The 19,037-nt window shown below is 40.7% G+C and overlaps 1 protein-coding gene across 1 annotated transcript; it reads left to right on the forward strand.

Moving 5' to 3' along the window:
- The first annotated feature begins 4 nt into the window (after positions 1–4).
- Positions 5–14,650, forward strand: LOC131348272 (putative leucine-rich repeat-containing protein DDB_G0290503). The gene is made up of 8 exons (XM_058383070.1): positions 5–11; positions 1,074–1,087; positions 1,692–1,704; positions 10,033–10,049; positions 10,434–10,494; positions 10,946–11,818; positions 12,087–12,155; positions 12,608–14,650. The coding sequence occupies exons 5-8, from the start codon at positions 10,470–10,472 to the stop codon at positions 13,243–13,245; spliced, it is 1,605 nt and encodes a 534-aa protein (XP_058239053.1). The 5' UTR covers positions 5–11; positions 1,074–1,087; positions 1,692–1,704; positions 10,033–10,049; positions 10,434–10,469; the 3' UTR covers positions 13,246–14,650.
- The last annotated feature ends 4,387 nt before the right edge of the window (positions 14,651–19,037 follow it).

Consider the following 19,037-nt stretch of genomic DNA (forward strand, 5'->3'; position numbering starts at 1 on the left):
GAAACTGAGACGTGAGTATAAATCCCTTTCCTCTGCTAGAGCTAAAAAGCTGAATGTATAGCACTGAGAAACAAAGCAACACACAAAGCTAGGTAATATTGAGCTGCTAGTTTGTTCTGTAGACTGATTGATGTGTTTGAATGAGTGTAGTCAGAATGAGCAGAGTTACACTGCGACATCAGTGATCAGACTGCTGCAGAATCAGACAGAGTCACAGTGTGAGCTAACTGGCTAATGCTAGGAAAAAAACTAGCTCTTGTTGAGAGTGAGCTGTTTTGCCCTTTTATTTTGGGCTCAGAAACCGTGAAAGTCACATTAATGAGAAAAAAAACTCCAGTATTTTATACACAATTAAAATCCACCATGTATAACAGACTGTAACAAATCGAGATTGAAGGTGAATACAAATGCAGAAAGACTTTTTATTCACAGTGTTGAACTATCTACAAGCAAGATCTGAAAAAAAGAAATCGAAAAAGATTTAGATTCAAACATGCTGGATTGTCAAACAGATGAGACAAAGACTAAGCTGTAGCAGAGTGATGAAAAGAGGAAAGTGTGAAGTGAACAACTGAAGAAGACTTAGATTCAGACATGCTGGATTGTCCTCTGGTGCTCTGTCAGGGATGTGTCCTAAATATCCGTGACACAGACAGATGAGACAAAGACTAAGCTGTAGCAGAGTGATGAAAAGAGGAAAGTGTGAAGTGAAAAGAAAACTGCTCATGATCCAAATCAAAGCAGCTCTTCTGTGAAACATGGAGACATGGACATTATGGAAGACAGTAGAACTTGTCTTTATTTTTCCCTGATACAGATAGAAATGTGATTAAAATATGGTGATGCTCAGCATTTTCACTTCATATGGAGTGTTTTATTCAACAGCTGATCACAGATCTGTGTTACTGCACTGAGAGAAAACACCTCATGAAGAATTTCATTATTTAAATGTACTCTTTTTATAATGATTCAATATCTGCTTTTATATTTTATAAAAATGCTTGAAATTGTAGCTGAACATCTTTGAAAGCATCTTTGATGTGACATTTAATTTTTTCTGTCGTCTTACACAGTACAAAGGCAACTGGTAAGTAAATAACTCGACTTCACACTAATGGTAAAGGCTGATATTTTATAAACTTATCACATATATTAAATTTAATCCAGGAATCAAACAGAAACATAAAAAGCATTTTCAGATCATGTTTACATGAAGGAGTCTGATCAGTAAGTGAGATTCCACTTCCATCAGTCAGCTTCTTTCCCACAATGCACCTGTGTGTAACCTCACTGCAGTGCAATAATGTAGACAGAGACGTTTACCATGTCGAGTAAAAGACACAACAAACACACAGTATATAACACACACCACTGACAGACTCCATCACAGTCTTACACAATAAACCAAAATCACAGCTTTAACAGTTTTCAGTGCTTGTAGACAGAATAATTGTCATCAGTCACTCTGTGTACCAATCACACCATTTTATGAAAAGTATTGAAGAGTCGACTTGGCCTAGCAGATTTACTGTGTGTGATGACTGATTGTTGTCTAGTTTTCCTCTTTTTTATTAAGACACACATCAGCTGTGTTTTAACCAGAGTAACAGTTACTTTCACATTTTCACATGAAACAATTCACATTTGTAATCATGTATAAAATCTTCACACTGTTTTATTTACTTTCATAGGAACAACTGAGATGTGAGTATAAATCCCTTTCCTCTGCTAGTGATGTCTTGATGCTGCATGAATAATATATTTATTGTACAGATGAAATAGATTAGACTGTGCTGTGTGTTCAGAGTGCAATAGCACATAGATATATGAGCATCATGAGCATAGTGTAGTGAACACAACAGACTGTGATCTCTGGCAGAACATTCATCATGCTGTTGTCTAGTTTATCATTTAGTGTTGTACAGACACAGAAATCTGACCTACACACTGATACTGAGAGCTAAAAAGCTGAATGTTTTTGTTTGAATGTGATTTCATAGCAATAACTCTCTCTGAAAGTTCCTGAGACTGGCTAACATTACTGTAGTGTGTAGAACTACAGAGAGAGATGTGAGTTAGAGAGTCACACTGGATAATGCTGCATGAAAGAGATTATAACAGAATGGAAGCAAGTGATCTGGTCAATTTGTTTCTTACTGCATTCATACTGAAAGATCCTGAAGAGATTTTTCAATCAGCAGAAAGAGGAGAGAAACAATACAGTACAGGATAAAAACAGACTTTTAGGAACAGCTATAGAATATTTATAGCTAAAACTACAGGATAAAATACAGAAATACTGAAAATTCAAGATTCAAGATTCAAGAAGCTTTTATTGTCATTTCAAACACATATAGCTGATGCAGTACATAGTGAAATGAAACAATGTTTCTCCAGGACTCTGGTGCTACATAAACAAACAACATAAAGTTCAAACACAAAAAACAACTACACAGAGCTAGGACAGAAGTTTGTTCTAGCCACATAAAGTGCAAAGTGTGCAACTAGGTGCAAATAGAGCAAAGACAGGATAGTGCAGAAACAATAAGTAAAAAAAAAACAACAACACAAAAACAGGACACAGTGCCGAAAAAGAACATGTGCAATGAAATGAAAATTAAATAAAATTAAATTAAATGATGTACAACTTTGAGAAACTGTAAAAAAAAAAAAAAAAAAAACAGGCAACTAATAACATGTATGATTTTAACATAAGGTGAACTTAATTTGACCTTCTCTACACTTTTGAATGCACATGTCCAACTGATCAGTGTTTCAGTACTTTTTGCATAACTTGCTGTTCTCTAACAAGGTGCTTAACGGCAAAATTCACAACTGGTGTTTGATCCATGATTCGACCAATAAATGTTCTGGTTCAATTAGAATTGGTATTTAAACAGTCCTCTTCATCATGCTGTTCACATTGTGACATCATGAGACCAAGACCACACCTAACAACTGATCAACAGTACCTCGCCATTGCGAAGCTTCAAACAGGATTTTCTCAGAAGGAAGTGGCCACTGAGCTTAGAGTGTCACAGAGTGTCATCAGTAGGTTGCGACAGAAATACAGAAAGACTGGAAGAGTCACAGAAAGGCATAGAAGTGGACGTCCTTTGGCCACATCCCACGTTGATGACCGCTTCATTGTGAACAGTGCCCTGTGGAACCAGATGATGAATGCCACTCAACTCCAGGCACATTTAAGGGAGGTGAGAGGCACCCAAGTGTCACGTCAGACCATTCGAAACCATTTACATCAGCGTGGTCTGCGTGATGGACGACTTACAAGGGTACCTGACCACACCACCAGGCACAGGTGTCATTGTCTTCCATGTGCCAGGGAGCATTTACACTGGACGAGGGACCAGTGGGCCAAAGTGCTGTTTTCTGATGAAAGTCAATTCACGTTGAGCAGAAATGATGGCCGCCAACAATGTTGGAGATGTCATGGAGAGTGCTATGCATCAGCCACTGTTGTGGTGGTGTTACAGTCTGGGCAGGGGTGTCTACTCAATACAGAACTGCCCTACATCTTGTGAATGGTACAGTGACAAGCTAATACTACCTGAATAACATCATTAATCCAGTCATTGTGCCCCTGCATGAACAACACAGGCCTAATTTCATCTTCATAGACGACAGTGCTCCAGATCATTGAGGTCGCATCATTAGGGAACGGCTGCTGGAGGCTGGGGTACCTCAAATGGAGTGGCCTGCACTTTCTCCAGACCTGAATCCCATAGAAAACCTATGGGATCAGCCGAGTCGCCATGTAGAGGCTCGTAACCCTGCACCCCAGAACCTCAATGACCTGAGGGCCGCCTTCAAGAAGAGTGGAATGCCATGCCTCAGCAGACAATAAGTCGACTCGTGAACAGCATGAGACGTCGTTGTCAAGCTGTAATTGATGATCAAGGGCACATGACAAATTATTGAGACATTGACATTTTTTGTTGTGGTATACCCCCCACTGTTGTTGGCTTTTGTTTCAATAAATTGTTTGAGATGAGGAAATCACCATTGCAGGCTTCTACTTAAATGCCCTACTTTCATGATATAATATCACTGTAGCGTGAACTTTTTACAAATATCCTTAACTATTTGTGAGTAGTTTATATATGTGTATATATATATATATATATATATATATATATATATATATATATATATATATATATATATATATATATATATATATATATATATTTATAAATGTGTGGTCATGTTGGAAGTATTTCCATGTCAGTAGGTAACTCGTGTGTAACAGTGCTTAAACACAGTCATTTTTGTTTCATCGGCATCATGGTCAACAACAAATGTCCCCACACCACAGATCTGAAAGACGGAGCTGCTTCCTCGTGTTTCTGTCTCACTTCACCGCTCTCCAGGGTTAGAGTGAAATCTGACACCAGCATCACAAGCATGGTCACCGCCCCTAACTTTAGCGCTCACTGATTGGATATTTACTCGCGGGGAGGCGTGTCTGTCTCAGCACATAGACATACCATGCAGGCAAACACACACAGGAGGTACAGAGATTAATAGAGCGCATGAAGGAAAAAAAAATTCCAAAAAATAATTTTTTCTAAAAAACGCATAGTTATTATTGTTTTCAAGAAAAAAATGACAAATCGTGGTTCACATACATGTATTGAACCGTGGAGGTCGTACCGAACACTTCAATATTATGTTGAGTATTGTGGCATCCCTAATATATATATATATATATATATATATATATATATATATATATATATATATATATATATATGTAAGGACTCGCTGGAAGCATGAGTGTATGAGTGTCTGAATCCATATGCAGATATTTATTGAAGGCAGAATCATAAACAGGTAAGCAGGCAAAGTGTCAAAAACCGGAAAAGCAAAACACTAGCGTTCAAAACAGAAACAGAAACCGGAACTTGTAATCAAGGCAAATAGCCAAGGATCATACACAACAAAGACTAATCAAGCAGTAATCAAAGCTTGGTGCATGACGATCGGAAACGATACTTCGCGTACAATAGAGGGAGCACGCTGCTTAAAAGCCCTAGAAACCGGAAACCAGGTGTACACAGTCAATATTCGGGCGAGGGCTTCCTCTGGTGGTCTGGACTTGTATGCACAGTGACAATGTATATATATATATATATATATATATATATATATATATATATATACATGTATAGAGATTACCCACACATCAACCCTGGGATTGTGCCATTGACCTTCTTCCGAACACCATGCCACCTAAGAATCGCATTTACCCCCTGTCACTTCCTGAAAAGCTTGCTATGGAGGAATATATTGAGGAAGCCCTTGCAGCTGGATACATCCTCCCGTCTACCTCACCAGCGGCAGCAGGGTTCTTCTTCGTAGAAAAGAAGGACGGCGGCCTTCGACCCTGCATTGACTTCCGAGGCCTGAACGCAATCACAGTCCCCTATCCTTACCCTCTTCCCCTGGTTCCTGCAGCCCTCGAACAGTTATAAGGAGCTAAAATCTTCACCAAGCTTGACCTGCACAGCCCCTACAATCTCATCCGGATAAAGGAGGGTGACGAATGGAAGACAGCGTTTCACACAACACATGGACATTACGAGTATCTGGTCATGCCATATGGACTTACGAACGCCCCCGCCGTCTTCCAGTCACTTATCAATGAAGTGTTCAGGGATATGCTAAACAAATTCGTCATTGCTTACATAGATGACATCCTCATATATTCCGCCAGCCTAGATCAACACGTTTCTCATATTCATGCTGTCCTCCAATGCCTCACCAACCACAATCTCTATGTGAAACTGGAGAAATGTGAGTTTCATCGTTCCACAGTAACATTTCTAGGATATGTAATCTCACATGAAGGAGTGGAAATGGATCAATCGAAAGTGTCCGCCATTACATCCTGGCCCGAACCTACCTCCATCAAGGGTTTGCAACGCTTCCTCGGATGTGCGAACTTTTACAGGAGATTCATCAGGAACTACAGTACCATTGCTAGCCCAATGACTTCACTGCTGAAAGACAAGCCCAAGAAATTAAAGTGGACTGATCATGCCAGAGCTGCTTTTCAGAAACTTAAGAGAAGTTTTTCTTCCGCTCCGATACTCTGTCATCCTAACCCTGAGCTGTCGTTCGTAGTGGAGGTGGACGCTTCGAGCTGTGGGATAGGGGCTGTGCTTTCTCAACGTCAACCTGAGTCTGGAAAACTGCATCCTTGTGCTTTTTTCTCCCGAAAGCTCACACCGGCCGAAATTAAATATGACGTAGGGAACCGGGAACTACTATCGATAAAGGCTGCCCTGGAAGAATGGAGGCACTGGCTCGAAGGGGCCCGCCACCCGTTCCTGGTCCTTACCGATCACAGAAATCTGGCCTATCTTCGGGAAGCCAAGCGTCTCAACCCACGGCAAGCTAGGTGGGCTCTATTCTTTACACGATTCAAGTTTTCAGTCTCCTACCGCCCCGGGTCTAAGAATGGGAAAGCAGATGCCCTGTCTCGAATCCATGAAACCCTGGAGCCACCATCCAGCCCAGAGCCTATCCTTCCACCATCTGTCCAAGTAGCTCCTGTGCAGTGGGACCTGAAGAGTGAAATCGAACGGGCTCAATCGACAGAAGCTCCTCCCCCAACATGTCCATCGACCAAAGTTTATGTACCCACAAGTTTCCGCCAACAAGTATTACGATGGACCCATGAGAGCCTGAGTTCAGGACACCCCGGCACCCGTAGAACCATTCAGCTGGTACGACAAAGATTCTGGTGGCCATCGCTCAACCACGATGTTGAGGAGTTTATCCATTCCTGCTTGGTCTGCGCACAATCCCGAATGAGCCGTCAGCTACCAGTAGGTCTACTTCAACCACTGCCAGTTCCACGCCGACCCTGGTCTCACATCTCGGTAGACTTTCTCACAGACCTCCCTGTCTCTCAAGGTTTCACCACAGTCATGGTTGTAATCGACTGATTTTCCAAGTCCTGCAAGTTAATCCCCATGAAAGGTCTGCCTACTGCCATGGAAACAGCCACAGCCATTTTCCAAAACATCTTCCGTCACTATGGCTTACCCGAGGACATTGTTTCTGATCGCAGCCCACAGTTCACATCTCGTGTGTGGTCAGAGTTTTGCAAACAACTCGGGATCAATGTCAGCCTCAACTCTGGGTATCACCCCCAGTCCAATGGCCAAGCGGAGCGGCTTAATCAAGAAATTGGGAGGTTCCTAAGAACATACTGCAGCCATGAGCAACACCGTTGGAGTGAGTTTCTCCCCTGGGCTGAGTATGCCCAAAACTCGTTGCGCCACTCCTCGACCGGCTTAACTCCCTTCCAATGTGTATTGGGCTATCAACCTCCGCTCTTTCCTTGGTCCGGGGAACCCTCGGATGTGCCTACAGTTGAGGACTGGTCAAGACGTAGTCAGGAGGTCTGGGAAAGAGCCCATGTTTGTCTCCAGAGGGCGATCCGACGACAAGAGATCCAAGCTAACCAGTGTTGGCATCCCCACCCAGCTTACCAAGTGGGTCAGAAGGTGTGGCTTTCTACTAGGAATATAAAACTGAAACTTCCTTGTCATAAGTTAAGCCCCAAGTTTGTTGGCCCGTTTAAAATTCTACACCAAGTTAATCCAGTTTCTTTCCGCCTTGAGCTTCCAGCATCGTATCGTATCTCGCCTACCTTCCATGTGTCTTTACTCAAGCCCTTCCACGAGCCTCAGACCACCGGCCCCGCTATCACTGAACCACCCCCACCAATGGACATTGATGGCTCCCTTGCCTACCAGGTGCGCACCATTCTGAATTCCCGTCGTCGAGGTGGCCACCTTCAGTATCTGGTGGATTGGGAGGGTTACGGCCCAGAGGGACGTTGTTGGGTTAATGCACAGGACATTCTCGACCCCTCGCTCACTGAGGAATTCCATCTGAGCTTCCCAAATCGACCTGCTCCTCGTCCACGGGGGCGCCCGCGTCGACGAACACCTGGAGGTTGCAGAACCAGAGCACCAGAGGGAGCCATCACCCGAATATTGACATTTGCAAACTCACTTCCTGTCTTACTCGGTTATTTAAGCAGCACGCTGCCTATTGTTCCCTGCAAAGTATTGTTCTCTCTAGTGGATTACGTACCAAGCCTTGTTTATTGTTCCTGATTGCCTGCTACGTGTATGATCTTTGCCTGTTACTGTTTTTCTACGAGTCTCGGTTTTGCGGTTTTGGTTTATGTTCACTAGTTATTGATTTTCCAGTTTTTGACCCTTTCGCTTAGCCATATCGATTTCGATTCTTGCCTGCCGTTTTTGTGAATAAAGATCTGCATATGGATTCTACTACGCCTGCCTCGAGTGCGTCCTTACAAGAGGTAAATTTTGGTCTTGCTTTCCTGGGATGGTCTTCATGTGAGCAATGAAATAATTAAAATAACAATGACTGTTTTTTGTTGTCATTACATATGGATTACTTAAGTCCATGTGTGTTATTTCAGTGTTGAAATCTCCAGTATTGTTCAAGAATGTAGAAAATAAATCCCTAAACAAAAAAAATTGAATTAAAACGTGTGTCCAAAATTTTGACTGTAAGTGTATGTGTGTGTATATGTGTATGTATATATATGTGTGTATGTATATATATATGTACATGTATATGTGTGTGTGTGTGTATATATATATATATATATATATATATATAAATATATATATAAATATATATATAAATATATAAATATATATATATATATATATATATATATATATATATATATATATATATATATACATACATACATACATACATATATATATATAGTGCAAAAATGCAGTAGCAGCGGTTGAGGTAGTGCAAGTAAAGATAAACATAAACATAGGAGAAATATTAACAACGGTTGAGGTAGTGCAATAAGTAAGAACAATATAAGTCTGTTCACACAGGTGTGTGTGTAAGAGAGCGAGAGAGTTATGTACAGTTCAGTCCTGGGTGTGTGTGTAAGAGAGAGAGAGAGAGTTTTGTGCCCGAACACTCCGGTACCTCTTTCCAGATGGCAGGAGGGTGAAGAGTGTGTGTGAGCAGTGTGTGGGGTCATCCACAATGCTGTTTGCTTTGTGGATACAGCGTGTAGTGTAAATGTCCGTGATAGAGGGAAGAGAGACTCCAATGATCTTCTCAGCTGTCCTCACTATCCGCTGAAGGGTCTTGCGATCCAAGACGGTGCAGTTCCCAAACCAGGCAGTGATGCAGCTGAGATGCACCCTCAGGAAGTAGAAGCACTGCCGGGGTTTTTTGGTGATGGAGCTGGTGTTGAGTGACCAGGTGAAGTTCTCTGCCAGATGAACACCAAGGAATTTGGTGCTCTTGACGATCTCCACAGAGGATCCGTCAATGAACGGCAGAGAATGGTCACTCTGTGCTCTCCTGAAGTCAACAACCATCTCTTAATCTTGTCAGTGTTCAGGGAGAGGATGTTGGCTTTACACCAGGCTGTTAGTTGTTGCACCTCCTCTCTGTATGCTGACTCATTGTTCTTGCTGATGAGACCCACCATGGTCATTTCATTGGCGAACTTAATGATGTGGTTGGAGCTGTGCATTGCTGCACAGTCATGAGTCAGCAAAGTGAACAGCAGTGGACTGAGCACACAGCCCTGAGGAGCTCCAGTGCTCAGTGTGGTGGTGCTGGAGATGCTGTTTCCAATCCAGACTGACTCCCAGTCAGGAAATCCAGGATCCAGCTGCAGAAAGAGGTGTTCAGGCCTGGCAAGCCCAGCTTCTCAATCAGCTGCTGAGGGATGATTGTGTTGAATGCTGAACTGAAATCTATGAACCGCATTCGTACGTATGATTATACGTAAATTATACTGTAGATAGATAGATAGATAGATAGATAGATAGATAGATAGATAGATAGATAGATAGATAGATAGATAGATAGATAGATAGATACTTTATTCATCACAATGGAAAATTTTGAACATTGTATTTTTCATCTCAACAAACTTGCTTTGATTTTTTTTCCCACATCCTCCCCTATATGAAGATGTCTGTGTTTATCAGGTGAGTAAACTATTATAAAATATGATAAATTCATTGTCTTACTGATGATAGCAGCACAAAAAATCTTAAATTATGTTATAATTAGACCAGTGCTCAGTCAGGGTTAAATGAGTTACCATGGTAACCGCTCCAAGTGATGGTTTATTGTGGGTAAAAAAAAATCACATTTGATTGTTCTAGAAACACAGTTGTTGAACTGTTTATCAAAGGTTTAACATGTGTTCAGTTTAACTTGATGATTGGTGCAGACATCATACAACTGGAACAAATTGAATTTACACAACATTTTTTGTTAAAATCTTTGTGGTAAAATGATTGGCATGCCAATACATACAGTATGAAGCCATGTATAAAACCTTAACACTGTTTTATTCACTTCCACAGAGTGACAGAAAATGGACAGAAGAAGAGAGAAAGAAAATGCAGAAATCTGCTCTACTGACTAGTGAGTATGGAAGGAGATACAAATGTAAACACACCTGTTCATTTTTACAGTCTGAAGTGTTCAATAATGAGATCTCCAGTAAGAATGTAGTCTGAAATTCACAGCTTGTCACATTCTCCATTCAAGATTTCAAGAATTTACACTTTATAGAGAAAGTTTATTTTATAGACAGGAAAAAACTTGAATATGAACTAGAGTCGAGTCTATAAAATTTTAAAATGTTATAATGAGTAAAAGTTTAAAATACATCAGCAATTTTACTGAAATATAATAATGTTTCTCTTTATCAAACTCATTACTCACTTCAGTTTTCATGTTAAATAATTATAAATAGTCATTTTGACTTTATTCATAACAAGTGCTGTTTCTGTAGCTGATCACTGGTTATGACCACATTAATCATTCAGCTCACTCTCCTGACCATTTTTTTTTAAATCACTGGAACATAAAGAAAAGAAAATCTCAGAACTGGAGATTCAGCAGAAAACTGAGTTAGCAAAAAAAAACAAAGAGCTTGAAGAGAAAGAGAGTCTTCTAACTGAGAGAGAGACACAGCTAATGGAAAGAGACAAACAGCTTCAGGAGAAAGACAGACTTCTGACAGAAAATACACAAACACTGCAGATGAAGGACAAGACACTGGAAGAGAAGGAGAAACAGCTCAGAGAGATGAATATGATGCTACAAAAAAATCAGACACAGTTGAAGGATAAAGAGAGACAACTGGAAAGTGTGGTGAAAGAACTGGAAACCAGTAAAAACAAGCTAACAGAAAGAGATGAACAGCTTCAGGAGAAAGACAGACTTCTGACAGAAAATACACAAACACTGCAGATGAAAGATGAGACACTGGAAGAGAAGGAGACACTGCTCAAACAGACAAGAGCTGAACTGGACAACACAATGAAGGAATTTGAAGACAGTCAGAGACACATGGAGGAGAAAAACACACAACTAGAGAATCTGAACAAACTGCTGAGGGAAAAAGAAACACAGCTGAAGAACACAGATAAAGAGCTGGAAACCAGTACAAATCAACTGGAGACACTGGGACAGGAACTGCAGGACAAGCAGAGACAACTAGAGGACATGATGATCGTAGTGGAGCAACAGAAAACTGAGTTAACAGAAAAAAACAAAGAGCTTGAAGAGAAAGAGAGTCTTCTAACTGAGAGAGAGACACAGCTAATGGAAAGAGACAAACAGCTTCAGGAGAAAGACAGACTTCTAGAGGAGAAAACAAAGCAGCTGCAGGAACAAACAGATCCAGAATCATCAGCCCCCATCAGGAGAAGACACAGCAAGGAAGAGTTTCCTCCAAATAGTGAGTAATTTGTCAAATTAAACAATTATAAAATGCTTCTCAGAAGGTCAGTGTTTCCAAATGGTAAATATTCACTTAATAAATTATCACATAAAATATACTGTAATGATCCTTAATAGTGCAACTCTTCAGATATTATAAGGAAGTGTAATTTAAACAGTGACAGGGGTTAGTTATAGTGTATAAGACAACTTTCATGATCTCATCTGTCTAACTTTACCTTCTGAAGAATGTCTTTCTCATTCTGACTGCTTCTGATGTTTCCTAGTGAGTGGAGAGACTCAGGACTCAGCACCAATCAGGAGAAGAAACAGTATGGATGGAGATCGTCCAACATGTAAGTGATTAATGATTGTTGTGTGTTTAGTGTGTAACTCATCAGGAGTTTGAGAGTAAAAGAGATGAGTATAAAGAGAGACAGCAGACAGATTTAGGTACTTAAATTTATATTTAATTACAGTAAAAATATCAATATTGTAAAGCTGATATAAAACATGGACAAAAAGAAATAATGAAAAAATATCTAACAGGTAAAAGTCTGCTAAATATCTCATGATTCTGATCAGCATGACAGAAAAGCATTTCCCCTATCGTGAGTTTGCCGTTGTTGTTGGAGAAGGATGGATGGCATTACTCTTTCCTCCATCAATCACAGTGACACTAACATGATGAGGAATTTGAATATGAGTTACATAAAGGCAGTAGGACTCCATACTCCATAGAACAGCATAATCACCATAATGCAGTAAGTGATTCTGTATTAAATGATTCTTTCTTGTTCATTTTCAGTGGGTGGAGAATCATCTAGTCCTCATTCTCCAGTGTCGGTTCCTGTAGCAGAACTGAGGCTGGTGCTGCTGGGGAGGACGGGATCTGGAAAGAGTGCATCAGGAAACACCATCCTGGGCAGAGAGGAGAAGAACCAGGCTGCTACATCTACAGCTACATCTACAGTCACCCAGCAGAGTGAGAGCACACAGGGGGAGGTGACTGGGAGGAAGGTGACTGTGGTGGACACTCCTGACTGGTTCTCTCCTGAACTCTCTCTGGAGAAGCTGAGACAGGACGTGGGACTCTGTGTCCGTCTGTCTACTCCAGGACCCCACGCCTTCCTCCTGGTCATACCTGTAAAGCAGCCTACTGGAGAGGAGAGAGGGATGCTGGAGAAAATGGAGGAGATCTTTGGAGAGAGATGTTGGAGAAACACCATGATCATATTCAGTGTTACTGATGAACTTCAGAAGAAGAACATTGAGGAGTTTATTCAATCAGGAGACCAGGAGGTCCAGAGACTTGTAGAGAAATGTGGGAAAAGGTTTCACTGTCTCAACATTAAGGAGAGTGGAGATGATTCTCAGGTCTCAGAACTGCTGGAGAAGATAGAGAAGATGGTGGAAGGAAGTAGAAAGAACTTGAGGAGGAGCTGAAACGAGAGGTAGAGCAAAGGACAGAAATGGAAGAAGAGGTGAAGAAACTAAAAGAAGAGAGAGATAGAGAGAGAGTGGAGACGGACGGAGGAGAGACACAAACATCAAAATCATCCTGCCTTAAAAAGAAATATTTTGGCCTCAAACATAAAGATGCAGGAAGATTTCAGCAGACAGATGGAGGAGAAGAACAGAGAGCTGACGATTCTTAAACAGAAACATTCAGAGCTCACAGAATATCTCAGACTGAGAGAAGAAGTCTATCAGAAAACAGTGATGAGTTTAACGGATCAGAACCAGCAGCAGGTTTAAGCTGAATTTACACTGCATGTATGACTTTGGCCTCAGTTTTGCTGTTGCAGGGAAAAATCACACATCGGGACAGAATTCTTTTATCATGACTTGAGATCAGTGTTCTTATATTTCATAACATGACGTGATCACTAGAGGACATTTTTGTGACATTTGTAAAGAATGACAGTTGCTGATAAAGTTCTGACATTGTGAGAAATTTGCTGATAAAATGTCTGTGTGAGTGCTGCTGTGATGCTCATCTAAAACTCACCAATAGAAGGGTTTTGGATTATACCAAATGTCGAATGCAAATTGATGCTTTTTTAAAAACAAATATTTCTAGTGCAAGGATAACGATAAACTGATTTTATGTAAAAAGACTTTTAAAAAACTACAATTTATAATGGAAGACAGAACAAAAAGCATTTTGCCTACGTTTGAGATAAAGATGTTCCTTAAGTTTTCCACCTCAGGGAATGTCTTGAGTTCAGAAGGTTTCTCTGTGATGTGACTGCAGTGTTTTCCATTTCTTAGCTTCAAGACAGAGAAAGGAGAGAGAGACTGATGAAGGAACCACATATCTATAGGTGTTATAAGTAATAACAAGAAATAAATTGTTTCTCAGACATTCTATAGCATTACATGTTAAACTAAATGGGGAAAAGAAACGTGTGTCATTCTTTAATCAATAAACACTAAGAATTTTTGTAATAGTAAAAAAAAAAAAATCAGCTTCCAGGTGAAAACAGTAACCCAATCATTAATTGTTTTCCTCTAACTGCACACCCCCAAGTGTTTTATTCCATTATGGTGTTAATTGATATAATGATATAAACACAGGAAGTGAAATCATGTAGTTACACTTTTCCAGTGTTTAATAATGTTTTAGTGTCACTTTTACTTCGCTTAGCTCACTTCTCCTGGTGTCTGGTTCTGCTTCTTAATTCATGCCTAATTTCTATAATAGAAACAGAGCAGCTGAATGAGTGACATATTTCGACATACTTTATAAGTGTAATATATTATTAATGAAAGTTCTATGGAATGTTTTGTATTTGGAAATGTAAAGAATAATTGTAATAAATGCCTCCACCAGTAGAGGTCAACAAGTCTCTTGTTTTTGTTTCATTTTTTATTATGGAAGGCAGATGAGATCTTTATTTCTGTCAGTACAGATCCATGCAGTAGGTGTAGTCACTGAAACACTCTTCTTCCTGTTCAGCTCATCCTCTCTCTGTTATTGCTGCTCCACCCTGCTGCTCTCTATTAGGATCCATCCACTGCTCCATCACACCACACTGAGAATTAATTACACACATCATGTTCAGTTCAGAACCTGGAAACATTTGTGTCTAATAAATTGACGTATGATCAGATAAACACTGTAACTTAAAAAGCAAGAATATCATTAACATGAACCTACAATCTATGAGAATTAAATCCTGACAGAGTGACTGAGGAAAGATATGAGTGTAAAATGTTAGTGTGGGTCTTAATGTTTTAAAATGTTCACTTTGGAACACACTTTTTGAACACTGATTCCAGACTGACCTCCAGCAGTGATGCACACACAGGAGATCTGGATGGTAAGGAAGGATCTCTGCTGGACCCCACACTGCACCAACACTGCCCTAAAACACACCAACACACTTTAACACTGCCCTAACACACACCAACACACTTTAACACTGCCCTAACACACAACAACACACATTAACACTGCCCTAACACACAACACACATTGTTCAACCTCCTTCTGTCCAGGAGGAGATAGAGGACCATCCGCACTAGAACCAGCAGGTTCAGGGCCAGTTTTTTTTTCCCTCAACCATAAATCTTCTGAACTCTACACTACACCACTAGGACACTCATGTCTCACTACACTTCACCACCTTGCAGTTCTGCTTCACTCTGTACATTCTGCTACATTTTCTCTGTATAATATAATTATAATGTACATATTGTAAATTCATAGACTACACCAAGTTTATCTATTAATCTTTCTTTATATATACTATCTATATATACACTGTATGCTGTCTCTGTTACTGTTGTATATACAATTTACATAATGCACACATTTTGCACAAATATATAATTACTCTTTTCTTAACACTTTATCTGCTGTAAATACAACTTGCACATACTTCTCTATGCACATACTGACATAGCCTTATTTATTTATGTACATATTTACATATTTATCTGCACTTTTTCAGTTGCACAATTTTTACTATTTGCACTTCAAAGTCAAAGTCAAAGAAGCTTTATTGTCACTTCAACCATATATAGCTGATGTAGTACACAGTGAAGTGAAACAATGTTCTTCCTAGACCAAAGGTGCTACTCATAACAAAGACAAAGTACAGTGACGCAGACAAACATAGAGCTAAACATAGAGATAAAACTAAACTATACTTAAGGTGCAAGAAAAACTAGACATTGTCAGAACTCAGAGCCCCTCCGAGTGGACATATCACAGGGTGGAATTTTAGATTGTATCTATTTCTCTTAGCTTTCCATAATCTTACCCAATGAACTCAATAAACTATAAAAACTTAGCCAAAATAAAGGAGATCTCAGTCAGCAGATGAGAAGAAGCAGGTTTCTTTATTCAGCCATGCAGTCAACAAAATGCATTTCTGAAGAGAGCAGCTGGTCTGAAAACCCCAAAAAGTTCCCCTCTACTTATACCCCAGGCGCCCCATGGCGCCTCCTTTTCTCTTAAATATTTCCAGCAATTTCCCATTATATTCAGAGTATGGCTACTTTAATCCCTCCTTTCTTAATTTACATACGTTTTACCAGTTCCCATTATTTTTGTATTTGTCCCGATACCGCCCCTAAAGTAATACCATCCTCCACTCGAAGACGTCAATTTTCCTCCTCTCCAGTTCCCCTTATTTTTAGGCTAAGTCAACAATTTTTAGAAAAAAATAGCGCTTACTTATAAGCGCCACTTCCTCATCGACTTCATTTGACCGCCACCTCCCAAGTTGCTTCCTCGGATTATCCTGACCTCGCACGTTGCCCTCCACAACAATGTGTAAGTATCCTGATCTCTTCCTCTATGTCACTATGACTTTTCTCTACCTGCTTGATCTAAGTTTTATTTTTATTTTTAAAATAAGCCTTGCCATTAAGCTGCCTCATATCCTTCCCTCTTTTCATCGCTGTTGGTTACTGGTATTCCAATGCTATTGTCTCCCCTAGCCGCCTACCACTGTCATGTCACAGTAACCTGGCCTACTCCCCACACTGTGTTCCTCTTGCCTTAGTGCATGCTCTCTCCTGTTGATTACATAGTCACGCAATATGCACTTCACTCATCTCTTCCCATTTCCCATTCTTCCTTCTAGCTCAGTCAGCCCGCCGCGCTACCTTCTGGAGAGGTCCCAGGAGTGCTCTGCGCTATCACCAGTATCAGCTGTCCTGCCTGGCCATTGAACTTACTGGTTTCCTGGAACACCTATCTGAATCCTCCATTCCTGAGTCTCCTCACCTCGCTCACCACATCGTGAGAGATACCGTCTGTCTTGATCAGAGCACCCAATTTCACCCCACAACCTGTGATCAGTCTACTCAGACCTTCTACTGGCATTGGACACGCACCACCTCTCAAGGCGTCCAGACTGAGGATGTCCCTGTTGAGATCTCCTCTGGTGATTCTTCCTCTGACTCTTCTTCACCTCCTAGTTCCCCTGACGTTCCCCAACGTTCTCCTGGATTTGCGCCTTTGCCTTACAGTATTCACGATATTCCCCAATCTTCTCCTGTCTATTCGCCTCCAGTTTCTCCCACTGATTACTCTCCAACTTCTCCTCAGGAACCTGAGATCCCGTCTTCTACAACCGACCCTCCGGTCCCACTGAACCCACTGGATAGGCTGGCTGACTGAGCTGTAACTCCTAATGTTCCAATAAATTTCTCTTTTCTATTTCCAGTCTCAGTATGGTTATTACGCTAGCATGCTACTATTAATAATTCTGCATGATTATTATAAAGACTATGATTGTCATAAAGGTTATACCTGATTATTATAGACTTGTATTAATCAAAGCCAACTACTTAATCAATGGCTAAATAATTCTTGATAGATACACACTACTTTTAGGCAGAATATTGCTAAGTCAGAGCTTAGAGCATTGAGTACATTATTTCTTAAGCTACTTTTAAAGCTAGGTATATAATTCAAAGCTGGGTATGTTATTTTTCTCCGACAACCTACAACATAAGTGCACAGGATGACAAGACAAGACAGTGCAGACAAACAACAGGTAGTCCGACTCTGTACAAAGAATAGTGTTGACAGTGAGTGCAAATATTAAAGTGACACACGTAAACAGGATCAATATAAAGTGTAAAGTGTAATGTAAAGTGACATATGCGTGCAAACAAGACAATTTTTGTGTGTGTGTGTGTCTGTGTCCAGCACAGTTCAGTTCTCGTTGGGAACACAGTTCTCAGTTTTTTGTGCTTGTGTCTGTGTCCAGCACAGTTCAGTTTCTCTGTTGAGATCAGATCTTGGTTGTGTGTGTGTGTGTGTGTGTGCATGCGTGTGCATGTGTTCAGCTCAGTTCAGTTTTCTATTGAGACACCTGATTGCCTGAGGGAAGAAGCTGTTCAACATTCTGGTTGTGCGGGTCCGAATGCTTTGGTACCTCTTCCCAGATGGCAGAAGGGTGAAGAGTGTGTGTGAGGGGTGTGTGGGATCATCCACAATGCTGTTAGCTTTGCAGATGCAGTGTGTGGAGTAAATGTCTGTAATAGAGGGAAGAGAAACTCCGATGATCTTCTCAGCTGTCCTCACTATCCACTGAAGGGTCTTGCAATCTGAGACGGTGCAATTCCCAAACCAGGCAGTGATGCAGCTGCTCAGGAAGGTCTCGATGGTCCCTCTGTCTGTAGAAGGTGGTCAGGATGGGAGGTGGAAGATGAGCCTTCCTCAGCCTTCGCAGGAAGTAGAGATTCAAGATTCAAGAAGCTTTATTGTCATTTCAACCACATATAGCTGGCGCAGTACATAGCGAAATGAAACAACGTTTCTCCAGGACCTGGTGCTACAGAAACATACAACAACAAGTTCAACACAAAACAACAAACAACACCATAGATCTAGGACAGAAGTTGTCTTAGCCATGTAAAGTGCACAGTGTGCAGCTAGATGCTGCTGGGCTTTTCTGGTGATGGAGCTGATGTTGAGTGACCAGGTGAGGTCCTCTGCCAGGTGAACACCAAGGAATTTGGTGCTCTTGATGATCTCCACGATGGACCCATCGATATTCAGTGGAATCAACAACCATCTCTTTAGTCTTGTCGACATTCAGGAAGAGGTTGTTGGCTCTGCAACAGGCTGTTAGTTGTTGCACCTCCTCTCTGTATGCTGACTCGTCGTTCTTGCTGATGAAACCCACCACGGTCGTGTCATCGGTGAACTTGATTCAATTCAGTTCAATTCAATTCAATTTATTTTGTATAGCACCTTTTACAATGAACAT

The sequence above is a fragment of the Hemibagrus wyckioides genome, linkage group LG28 (assembly GCF_019097595.1).
Source record: "Hemibagrus wyckioides isolate EC202008001 linkage group LG28, SWU_Hwy_1.0, whole genome shotgun sequence".
Taxonomy (NCBI): Eukaryota; Metazoa; Chordata; class Actinopteri; order Siluriformes; family Bagridae; genus Hemibagrus; species Hemibagrus wyckioides.